Here is a 12,547-nt window from a genome sequence, read left to right as displayed (position 1 = left end):
CATAATCATTCATCACAGAAGGTACAGATCCAGCAGGTGGAGCCCTGGGGCACTGTTTTAATCCTTCAAACAGTGATTTTCCCCTCTTTTTCATTATGTCTGCAAATGAGTTTCTTTGCTCCAAGTACTCACTCAGAGTAAAGCATTTGATGAGACTTTTCTAGTGTCGCAGTCACACAAAGACAATGTTTCTTACCCCAAGTCATACAGAGCCTTAAATGTCATGTCTGCCAACTCTATTATGTCTCGGCTCTTTCAAGGAAGACTGAAGATAAAGCACAAATAACAGGAAACATTGTCTTTGCTGCAAATGTGTATATGTTCTCAGTTTTTTTGTTTCAATAAACTGTAAGTGATGAAATCATTATAAACACATTGCAATTACATGTCCTTTGTCATGGAAAAACATTTATATTGACATATTTTCTTCAAAATCCTGTGTGATGGTACAACACAGAAATGTCATTTTGTTTGGCACTATGTTTTTTTGACTATCTTGTGATGTTGAAGAAAGTTAGAAAGAAATTCCTGGATAAGTCCCTTTATCCGGATCTGCAACATAAGTCAATAGGGTCTGTTCTGGGCCGAGGCCCATCCTCCAGCCAAATTTTGTGGAAATCCGTTTGGTAGTTTTTGTGTAATCCTGCTGACAAACCAACAAACCACCAGACACACACGGGAGAAAACATGACATCCTTGGAGAATGGATCTCGCTGAAGAAAATCAGCCATATCTGTGAGTGAGTACAGCTTGATGCAGAGCCTAATGAAAATCAATTAATCTTCACCCAATGGAGATTATGATTCAATCTGCATTGTTTTGTTGTCCTGGTGGTTGTTTTTAGTGTTGTTGGCTGTTTTTCTGGTGAGCTTATAATGAAGCAGTTATTGGTGGGTTAAAACAGAGTGATGCAGGGCTGTCGAGTTGGATATTTGATTAGGCTTGACTGGATTAACGGGGACTGTTCGACTGCGGAGGTAATCCCTGGGTGCTTGTCTATTTTTTGGTTTATTCCCTTCAAAAAAAAAAACTTAAAGGCAAAACCAGAACTATGTAGCAATTACATATTACACAAAAGGCTCCCACATTTTCTTTACACACAAGAAAGTACACATCTTAAAATCCACTGAAGTCCCGGTGGCATTACATGGTGGAGGTCTTGTTCACGTATTACAGCTCTGTCTGCAGGGTGTCTCACAGGGAGGTCACACAGAGTTCAGATTTTTTTCTCTCTCTTTTTTGCTCTTGTCTACTTTAGTTGAAAGGAGATGCTGCAGAATTCAAGCCACGTTACTCCAGAACAAAAAGGGATGTCAGAACGGATCTTGTCAGAGGTTGTATTTTGGCTCAGCATGGGTCAGGGCGAGTCCTGTAAAGCAACACTTTCCTCTGTGCTGGTGGTGTTTTCTTTTCACTGTGGCGTTGTGAGAGCGTGCTCAAGCTTTAATTAGAGATCAAGTATAAATGAGTGTAAACAAGTGTGCAGTGTATTAAATTATTATCCCACTGAGACACATTTTTCACCAGCAGTGCATCTTAAGAATGAAGATGACGAGTCATGCGGATAATCAAAAGACAACATTTTTATTACATCTTGTCAGAGTTAAACTTAAATGTGAAAATGGTGATGAGCTCTTGGTACAATGAGGAGATGAATAATCCCATAATGCTGAACTATACTCAAGCATTTTACAGACAATAAATATTTGAACATTGCTGAACTGACTGAAGTGAAACTGTTGTTAACTATTGTTATTGGATCTATTCAAGTGCCTTTCCTTTACAAAACATGAAACATTTGCATTATGGTACAAGTGGCTTAAAAATACATAGTGACAATTTCTCAAAGTGCTATGATTTAAAAAGAATCTTCAAAAACATTTAAAATAACCTATAATACAACCTTCCAGAAACATTAAAGTCAGAGAGTCCGCTTGTCACTTTAAGTTTTATCATGACCCTAGCATGACTGGCAAAGCCTGAAATATGAATTTAATGAAGTTAAAACTAAATATGAAGACTATTTAAAAAATAACTCAAACTGAAAGCAAACCCTTAAAACCATCCAGCAGTGTAATGTACATAAATGTGCAAAGCAAAGAAAAACATCAACAGATGCTTGGAAATAATTTCTTCAATAAATCCAATTAATTTCATCATACGCCTGATTAGAAATACCCCCTGGGTCATTTATTGCATGTCATTCAGTTACTGTTTCATTTTGACAACAGTATGTGGGCATCACAGTAAAGGTGCAGTCTGGTCTCTTTTTTCGGTCAACAAACAAAGTCCATTGACACAGGTCTGGTCAGTTGTTGTAGTCCGTTCCCTCTAAGTGATCAGGGATGGGCAGCCCAGTGAGGACTGTTAAACACCTGTTCCACACGTTAAACACAGGGCAGACTGGCTGAGCAAAGGCAATGTCAAACGTATACAAGTGCTGAGAGCCGACGGCATCGTAGAAGGACAGATATCCAGAGTCATAGTCCAACAGTATTCCAAGACGCCGCAGGTGGGGCGATGGCTCAATGGGCATCTCCTTGCAGTTGTGACGCACCACCCACGAGTTGTTGCATCGGGACAGCACCCAGGACGCAGAGTTTTTGCCGACCCACTCATGTTTTGGTGCTGACTTGTATGCAATGCCCACCGCAAACCTGCAAGCCCAAAGGAGAATAAAAAACTTAAATACCTGCTGATCTCTAGGTCTGTGGCTCCCATATTAAATGGTGTTGATTCTTGGCATAAAATATGCAAATGTGTTACATGGTGACATCGTGTGATATCAAGAAGTCACAGAATTGAAGGCAGGACTACTGACGAGGCGTTTCAAGAGAAGTTTTTTCTGTGAGAGAGGAGCTCCTGTTGCCGTGTACTTTGACCTTTTTACTCTCAATACCTTTTGCATGCACAAGAACCTAAATAACACACTGAAGGACGGGGAAAAAAATGTTAAGCAGTAAAGTACAGCTTAGGCTGCATACTGTTCTTTTTTAGCTGACTGGAGAAGATCTAGCTGATCAAAATGTCACACACCAACAGTAAAAAAAATAAACAAAAAACAAAAAAACTAACTTAAAACACTGTGGGAGCAAGAGAAAGTGGGCAGATTCTTGCCATGTACACAGCTTCATGGAAATCTATCCAACACTATAATAATACCACATCCATTGAGATAATTCACACTGGACCAAAGTAACAGAAGAGAAAAGAAGAGTAAAGGAAAAAAATACACTGCCATCCTAAGAGCCATGCTGAAAACGTATACTTACCATGTGCTTCCTCCTATAAGAGCTTCCCAGTAATGGCGGCCGCTGTCGATGTAGACGTTCCCTGTGACCCCGTAGCTGCTGTGGCTGGAGAAGCGGTCCTGACTGTGGCTCTTCTTGGAAGACGTCTCGTCCCTCTCTACTGTCAGATTGTCATGGGACACCCTGAGCTTTCGGTGAGCTGACTTTGGGTCCAACTTAAATGGCTGACCTTAAAAAAAGAGAAAAAATAAAAGAATATCGCTGTTTTCTAAAATGCAAGACAATATTCCTGGATTATATTTTCAGAATTAATTCTGTGCAGTTGCTAAAGTTGACATACTGTTAGTCTTGAGTTTCCCTGGTTCACTGCTGCGGTTTCCTGCCTGGTTTATGGCCTTCACAATGAAAATGTACTTGGTGCCACACTGGAGCCCGTGCACAGTGTAGTGATTCTGCTTGATGTTTGGTACAATCATCCAGCTGTCAGCAGAGTTACACAGACCTGCAGCCCAGACAGACAGAGAATCATTGATAAAGAACATCATCTTGAGTCACAAATGCTCACTTAGCAAAGGAGAGACACAATACAGCATAATTCTATGCAATGTTTCAATCTATAGCTGCTATTTTGACTCATTTAATAAGTGTGCACAAGTGTGCTTGAGCACTGAGGCAGATGAGAATAAATTGCTTGATCGAGCATGTTGTGACCTTGTTAGAGCAATCAATTCAAACAGCCTGCTGCTCATTCCAACCCCGAGATAATATCGAGCTTATGATGTGCATCTGGATGTAAATCCGCTCCGACTGAGATGTTATTTTCTCCCCATATCCCTTCCTAGACACTGCAGTGTATTTTGCTAACATCTCATTACCCATAAGAGCCAGGACAGAGTTCCCCTCTGCTACAGCTATTATGTTTGGATATTGTAACATAGCCCCAAAGCAATTTAAAGTCCTCCACTGAAATCCCTTTCAAATCCCTCCATCATTGTCATGTTTCCCCATCCCAAACATAATGCCATACTTCCACTAGAGAGCTGCATATAGACTTACTGACAACGTTAGATTGGCTGGTGAAGATGGCGTACTGAAGTTCATATGATACAACAGAGAATTCGTCTTCTGATGTCCAGTGAACTGTGATTGTGTCGTATGAAGCTGTGCATAATTCCTCACGGATTACTGGTGGATTTGGTGCTGCAATCCCAGAACAAAAGACAGATGCGGTTCTCAGTCAGTAATGAAAGCAAACAACATTAAATAACAAAACAAACAAAAAAACACAATATGTTGCAGAGACCAGTGGTGGTATAAAGCCCCATCCATTTGTGTTGTTTTTATCCTGACGAGTGTAATTAAGCAGGGTTACAATTCCTCCTGCTATTACAGCTACAGGCCCCTTGCCGAGTTAAATTCACGCTGCACAACGGGCGGCTGAGCATAAACAATCAAACCTGTTCCATTCAGCGGAAAATAAAGCTCAACTGTTTGTGTGCTTTTCTGTTATCTGCCACTTGCTAACAAGCATATACTTTAATAATAATCTATCCATGCTGAAGCCTTTAAATCATATGAATGTATAATTGAAGGATAAGGTGAGGACAATTTCAAATGCATTGTCTACCTGACAAGAATTAAAGAGTGCAGGTGAAAAACTGCTCAAATGTCTTCATCTGATGAACCTAACATAAATGTCGAACTTATACATTTCTGCAAACTGCTGACATGTTCACATCTCGTAAGGTTTAGGCTATAGAAGGAATTGGTTGGGATCAGGAAAATATACTATTTTGGCTTAAAGGTCCAGTGTGTGGGATTAAGTGGCATCTAACACTGAGTGTGCAGATTGCAACCATGAAATACCAAGAAATAACCCTCAACTCGCCCTCCCCCACACAGGCTCACTAGAATGAAGCCTAATTAAATAAAAAAAACAAAACATATTTAAATCCACTAGATCTGGATTTTAATTTGAATGTGCATCAAAATGTACTCACTCAGACACTAGCCTCTTAAATACACCTGCTGTTTTTGGTTTTTTTAAATTATCAAGATCCATGCATTACGCATGACAAAAATGTCGAAAAATGCAAAGTTAGAAAATAAATAACAAAAACAATCCTTGATCCATCCCTTTATCCAGATCCACACCAAAAGTTGAAGGGGTCTATTCTGGACCAAGACCATCCTCCATCCAAGTTATCCAAGTAGTTTTTGTGTAATCCTGCTCATAAAACAACCAAGAAACAAACAAACCGACAAATGCGAAAATGTAACCTCCTTGGAGGAGGTAATAAAAACACAAAAAATGGACATCTCTAGAGCCAGTGTTTGGTTTGTCCATTCTGGCTGGTGGTGCAACAAAGTGGTCAACAAAAGGACCCATTCTAGATCTTCCCAGATCCCCCTAAATCCAACACACTGCACCTTCAAAATACCAGGATTGGTTGCCACAAAGAAGACTGGAAAATGTCTTAATGTCTTGCTAAATATTTGCAGGTTTTTCAGTTGAAACAGGAAGCAGGAATGGTGGTCTCAACCAGCTGTCCCATCTAGCTGTCAGCCCACCCCCACCCTGCTCTCCTCATAAGGAAGTCAGCTCATACACATCTGTTTTCTGAATGTTAGTTCAGTTTGCAGAAAGGTATGCCAACATTCTATTCTGGCCACTGAGCTGCATCTTGTAGTATACACAGACAGATTTACACAATGCAATATGGTGTGCTTAACTTGTAAGACCAACACTCACCTGTGAGGTAATCCAAGCTTTCTAACATTTTCTTCTCTCTTGTGAAATCCAGAGCAAAAGTATCAAAAGTGTCGTTCAAGTTAATTTCTGGTAACAGGATTTGAGAGGATGCTGTCGCCATTGACAGTCTGAAATAAAGAGTTACATGATTAGTTGGTGATAGTTTTATACACCCTATCAGTTGTTTGTTCACAGTTGCTTCCTTACCTCTCACAGATACTCTTAGCCGTTTGGAGGAAACGAGTCTGGTCTGTCTCTTTGAGAGCGACGTCGGCCTGAGTGATGAGGGAGGAGGACCTCTCGATGCACTGTTTGCAGCTGGCTATCTGCTGGGCTAGTTTCCTTAGCCGCATAGCCTGGGCACGAGAAAGAAAACGCATGTTCATAAATGAAAAGCTTGATAAATATGCACTACCTATTGTACAAAGCACCACCCTGCCAGACGCTTGATTTGATTTGATCTTGCCAATTACAAAATCCCTGCTGAAGAAAATCCAATTTACACCTGCGACAATTGGATTTTTGAGTTGTCTAATACCCACAAGACTGCAAGCTTCAACCTGCTCTTAGAGCTATACTGGCATTGAGGGTGTATTTATGAAACATCCCCCATAACACTGCCATAGTAACCGGACCCTCCTATGTGCCTTGTTGGCTTAGTGGCTGGAAGCAACCTTAGAACCTGACAGGAGGCACAGGGCGAGGAAGGAAAGAGTGCTCCTCCAGAGAGGCTATCACAGGAAGCAGGGCTGATCTTACTCTGACACAGCATGCCATTGCCTCTATAATGGCATCTAACAGGGGAAAAGGAAGGGAAACGATTCAAGGGGCACAGCATATGCACATCAAATGTGTGAACATGGGGCCAAAAGTACTAAAAAACAAAGCACAGTAACAGTAAACTCTGCAGGCTGGTGAGGATTTCAGTGCAAACAGCTTCTTGGCTAAGCTATGTGTTTACTATTAAAGATAGATTGAATAAGTAAACATTCATGATTAGAATGCAGTGGATTTAGAAATTCATCACTGTCAACTAAGGCCTTGCAAGCCTTGATTTGGGAAGTTTTTTGTGAGTTCAAAGAATGACATGCTCGCCTCTGTGTGTCAACTAACCATGACAACCACTGGGGTTTAAGAGACAAAACAATCAGTCAGAAAAACCCAAACATTTATATAAAGTTTAAAAGAAAAAGCTTTTGTAGTTGAGGACTTAAAAACCAGACTGTGTGGCTTCGACTGTAATTATGGATACATTTTCAAAAATTAGTCGGTAGCTCCAAAGTCATCATCATTTAGGCGGCCAGACAGGGAGGGAACCAAATAAGAAACAGCAAACATGTCTCATGATGCAATCATGATGCAATCCAACAGATCTACATTTTTGAAGAAGGTAATGTTTTGCTTTTGTGAAACTTTCTAATAAGGATCGGCTATATGGCCTTAAAGGAATATATTACGGATATCTTTAGACTACTTCAAAATACACAATATTTATCCTGCCCTCTCCCCCTGACCCACCCCTCTACACTCTCCTTCTACTCTCCTCACCCATCAGCCCCCCACTGCTCTTTAATCCATCCCTGCCACCTTTAGACTGCTGCTGTACCTGTTTTGTCTGTTTGTCTGTAACAGTGTCATCTATTCCACACTCCACCATTGCTTCTGTTCTCTGTTGTGCTGTCTCTCGCTTGTCCCCCTTGACTGTCATTGCCCTTTTTGTGTTTTTTATTATCTTTTTGTGTCTTCATCTCTGTCAGCGACTTTGGGTCATTGAAAAGCGTTATATAAATAAAATGAATTATTATTTATTATTATCTTCTCAATATTTTGAAATCGCCTCAGAAGCACTTGATAAATGTTTTTATCAGATTACAAAATCAAAAATCACAATATTTTGGATCAAATACCTTAATATTGATATTGGGACAATATAATTGGTTAATATATCAACTCAATTTGATTCCTGATAAATAATCATGATGATGTGGATATAATAAATATATAGGCTACTTTTAGAACAATTCAAACAGTCTAGTGGGTTCAGAAAATGACATCAGTGGCAGGTCCAAAAACACACATATCTATACAGTATATAAATAATTATGCCAAATAAATAATTTTTTATTAGGATTTAGCAAGAGCATCCTTCAGTTCTGGCTACCATCTTTGTTTGGATTATGGAAAGGGTCACTGGTTCGGAAATGGGTTAAACATATTTTGTATCCTTATTTCTTCATCTTGATCATCAGAAGCATCTTTGAGGTTTCTTGAATTATCTTCAGAGCAGCAGTAAGTCATGTTGAATGAACAAGGTTTTTAGGGATCACTGGGCATGTATTTTTAGGAAATCGAATGCTGAGCTCAGTGACTCAAATGTAACATTTATACACAAGAGGAACAAACCAGGTCTAATCTGGGGCATGATAAAATGTTCTGTAACAGAAGCCAAAGTGGAGAAATAGAGAAATAAAGTCAGTGACATGACTTCAGTACTGGCAGGTACACAGTGAGTGAGGCTGGAACAGATAAACCCAGACTGTGTGGAACTGAGTAAGCATGTGATTTATTGCTTATGGATGAAACCTCTCATCTGGAAGAAGAAAAATGTATGATTGATTTTGTCAGAAGTTAGAAAGCTTTCACTTTTTAGAGTAACATTTTGTCAACAAGACTTAAGGCTTTTACTTAACAACAACAAAGATTTGCTACCACTGTATTCTCATGAGAGCAGCAGGCTTTGTTGAGTTGTAAGCTAGCTTGTCGGCTGTGTGGGGTGGGAAGGTTATCAACACGCACAAGGTGATAAACAAACAAACAAAGGTTATCAAGGTAACAAAAGGTGACAAACAGTACCTTTCCCTCCTTTATCTTGGTCGCTATGATTTGTCTCCGCTGCTGTATGATATTAATCAGAAGGTCACACTCCTCGAGCAGCTTGTTTTCCTGTCGCGATGCGTTTACCTAGACAGGACAGAAATATAGATAAGACACAGTCGATAACAGTGTTTTGTAATTCATCTGCTTTTTTTATGTTTTGCTGCACAACTGCAGGCACATTTGATTGAATTATGTTTTTAAAATACTTGACTGTGAGCACAGTTAATTTGATATAAAGCCCATGTGACAGGAAAACCACATTAGAGGATAACTCTGCCTTCTCGTGTTCGGCGGACAGTTGACCTTGTTTACAGTTTGTTTGTTTGTCTTCTTATCCCAAACACATGCATGATCACAGCAAATCTAATAAACCTGTGGCACACAGTCATGAGTCATCTTTATGACAGTAACACTAGGATGGAGACTGCTCAAAACAAGACTGCTTGTTGACTTTGTTTAAATGTCGAGCAAGGACCATTTACAAATGCATAATGAAATGAGATAATGAACTAAATACAAAACATTTTATATTGTTTTTATCCATACAATATTTTCAGAAGATCACTATTGAGGTATTTGGTCAAAAATAGTATGATAAGTATGATAATAACTGATGCACCTGTAACACATTTGAGGCTTTAGAAGTGTTAGTTTAGTGGGCTAAGCAATATTAATGCTAGAAGTATTCACTCGATAAAGAGTCTAACCTAGATCTTCATGAATGAATGATACCTGTTATCAATTGCTCTAAGAATGAGGTTTAGCGCCCTGTTACCATGGAAAACGCTGCTTTGATTAAGTTACATGTCACGCCGGATGTTGCACCCACTTACACAAGTTAAATCGGGGGATAGGAATAGGTGGATAGCTTAAAATTGCTGCCGTAATATTGTTGGACCATATCACTCTGCGCAAGGACATTTTTTAATGTATTTGGTGTAGTCCGGTTATGTAAAACAGCACTATTAGACAGTCTTAGCTGAACAGTTAAGTGTCTATGGGATCAAATGACATAATTATGATTCTATAGAGATCCAGGTATTGAGCGAAACTAGGAAAGTAAATAAAGGGGGGAAGAGATGGCACCTTTTCCCAAGCTTTGTCTGATTGGAAGCCCATAGTCTTCAAAAAAAAAAAAAAAAGCTTCTATGACAAATTACCATGAACATGCTTTATTACATTCTACTTTATATGTTTATTTCCAAGTCCATGCATTCATATCTGGTCTACACTACTCGACTTTGCAGCAAACTGTATGCATATTACAGACATGATTGATCTATAAACTAATGAGCACTTAATCTTGTTGACATGATGAAAAGCAACTCACCGATACTGTAATTCATCACTGTGTTAATAATTTAATGAGTTGTTGCCCATGAAATGCCACAAATGCGAGGAGCCCGCACCTGAAAGGGAACAGATAAACAACCTCACCTCCACATGTTGGCAGGTTTGGATAAGTTTGCCCATCAGACTTTCCAAATCACTGGTCCTCTTGATTAGACTGCCTAGGTTGGAATCCAAGGCTTGCTGCAAAGCGAAATTGAAAATGAGTTATTTTGTTGCACACTGACCCCCCGCATCCCACTGTAAACAGCTGAATAAATCTTGGAGGGGAGTGAGTTGAATGGGAACCTAAGGAGCATGTCTGGCCCGGGTGTAATGGGCACAGGAGAGGACACACAAGGCTGCCTCTGGATATGACTGGCCACATTTTTGGGCTCTGATGAGTGTGGAGCCTCGAGACTCCCAGTGTGCCAGAGATCCCATCATACTGCCTGCTGAGGCCACGGAGCTTAGCAGAGCATCTGCCAGTGATTTGGACAAGTAAACCCTGGCTGTGTTAATCACTGACTCAGATCAAAGGCTTATGTTTCAAACTTAATCTCTAACTGTAATTGGGTAGCATGATGACGGCGTACTGTGTTAATACAAAATATCTTCTGATAGAAAGTGTTAACTCTCCTCAAATAAAAGATCAACGTGTAATGAGATTTAAGCGTGCTATCCATTACTTAAATTTAAACAAACGTGTTGTAGTGATAAAATTGACTTTTTCAATAAATCAGATAAAAGCAAAAACATGCTTGTTTGAATTTATCATTAAAAGTCTTAACAATGGACACTATGTGAATGGAAAATCACAAATATTTCCTTAATGCTACATCCGATTGCAAAACATGATTTAATAAGGTCGTCCACTGCAGGTATAGTACATGGCAAGTAGCAGGGTCTTAGGTGTGAGGAGGTTGATTCAATCTGTGATGTGGACAGACTTTTTTTCTCTTATAGATTTATGACTTTTAATCTACCAATATTTACATTTTATCCTCTTAAATCTGTGCTTGTTTCGTGGAAATTTGGGTTTGCACTGGTAATATTGTGATAATCTTTTCCTCACTAATTTACGATTTTAAAGTCTCTGAGAATATAATTATAATATATATACATTTTTTTTTTCTCCGAAATGTACCAATTCAGTTTCAAATAATTGTTCTCATAAATTCATACAAGCTGAGTCTTGGAGTTTTTTTTCTTTGCATAGTGTGTTTCCATGTAGTTTATTATTGTTTTTACCTGCAACAATACACCTTTGTATGACGGATATCCACTATTATGGTAAAAAAACAATACTGACACAGCCCTGAAACTGTACTGTCCCCTGAAATATAACACTTGGTTTCAGGAAAATAGATACAAATAATGTTTGGGAGGTCAACATTGTGAATGTGTTTACTTTTACATGTATTATTTGTGTTTTCTTCTATATTTTATATCGTATTGTTTATCATGTTTGTTGGACAGAGACTGTGGATAGAGAAGTGGAAGCTGAAGGTGAATGGTAGGTAATCCAAGGCGATTTAATATTCAATTCTTCTCCATATGTTGAAAGCACAAACCCTAACCCTGAAAGCACAAACTCGAAAAAGGTTTCACAAATACCAGAAATATAACTGCGAGTCATGCCTGGATTCACTTGATCAAAAATAAACCACTGAAAATGGTCAGAAGAAGAGAACAAATGGACAACAAAAGGCCTGTAAGGTGCAAGGCTTTTAGCAAATTGTCGGTGGACCTCTTTCAGGTTGGATGTTTCACATTATGATTTCATAGGGTAGGTGCGTCACCGTGTACTAAAATAGCCGAGGCTTTATTTCACCACTCTCACAGGTATTATTTATTTATATGGAGAAGGAAAGTGATGAAAGCCATTTCAGATTCGGTGCTGCAGGTACAGTCGAGGTGAGTACAAAACTTTTAAAATGGATGCATGAAACATTAACATATTAATCAAACTGATACAGCCAAATATATCTGCTGACCTTTCTGTGCGCTGTACTTCTAAATCAGCCTAAAATGTGACTTCTCCTGCAGCATTAATACCCCGCATGTGTTCAGGCAGCTCTCTCTAATGGAAATCTCTTTCCCAGAATCATTTAAACTTGATGAGAGGAAAGAATAGCAGCTTCCTTTTGTACATGAATGCTTCTGGTCCCACACCTTTACTTTGGCCAGTCGGCCTTCCTTCCTCTCGCAGCCCTGACAGGTCACTGTCAGGTCTCAGAGTTTTATCCTGTGTCAACATTAGAAATCGGATCCATTGTCAGAGTTTGTCACTTCATCCTGTGAACACCACCGGCCCTCTTACAGGTCTGGGTTTTTT

General features: G+C 39.3%; 1 protein-coding gene across 9 annotated transcripts in view; it reads right to left on the bottom strand.

Moving 5' to 3' along the window:
- Nucleotides 1-1,563: 1,563 nt before the first annotated feature.
- The window catches only part of mid1 (midline 1), a 36,202-nt gene continuing 25,218 nt past the window's right edge, over nucleotides 1,564-12,547 (bottom strand). For all 9 annotated transcript variants that reach the window (XM_030429288.1, XM_030429284.1, XM_030429289.1 and 6 more), the window contains 8 exons: nucleotides 10,318-10,413; nucleotides 8,857-8,964; nucleotides 6,211-6,359; nucleotides 6,004-6,131; nucleotides 4,308-4,451; nucleotides 3,592-3,753; nucleotides 3,273-3,480; nucleotides 1,564-2,657 (listed from right to left, as the gene is read on the bottom strand). In XM_030429288.1, coding sequence (XP_030285148.1) covers nucleotides 2,309-2,657; nucleotides 3,273-3,480; nucleotides 3,592-3,753; nucleotides 4,308-4,451; nucleotides 6,004-6,131; nucleotides 6,211-6,359; nucleotides 8,857-8,964; nucleotides 10,318-10,413 — 1,344 coding nt within the window. In that variant the 3' untranslated portion in view covers nucleotides 1,564-2,308. The remainder of the gene's footprint in view (nucleotides 2,658-3,272; nucleotides 3,481-3,591; nucleotides 3,754-4,307; nucleotides 4,452-6,003; nucleotides 6,132-6,210; nucleotides 6,360-8,856; nucleotides 8,965-10,317; nucleotides 10,414-12,547) is intronic.

The sequence above is a fragment of the Sparus aurata genome, chromosome 9 (genome assembly GCF_900880675.1).
Source record: "Sparus aurata chromosome 9, fSpaAur1.1, whole genome shotgun sequence".
Taxonomy (NCBI): Eukaryota; Metazoa; Chordata; class Actinopteri; order Spariformes; family Sparidae; genus Sparus; species Sparus aurata.
The sequence above is the reverse complement of the archived record's forward strand: the minus strand, read 5'-3'. Positions and strand labels throughout refer to the sequence as shown.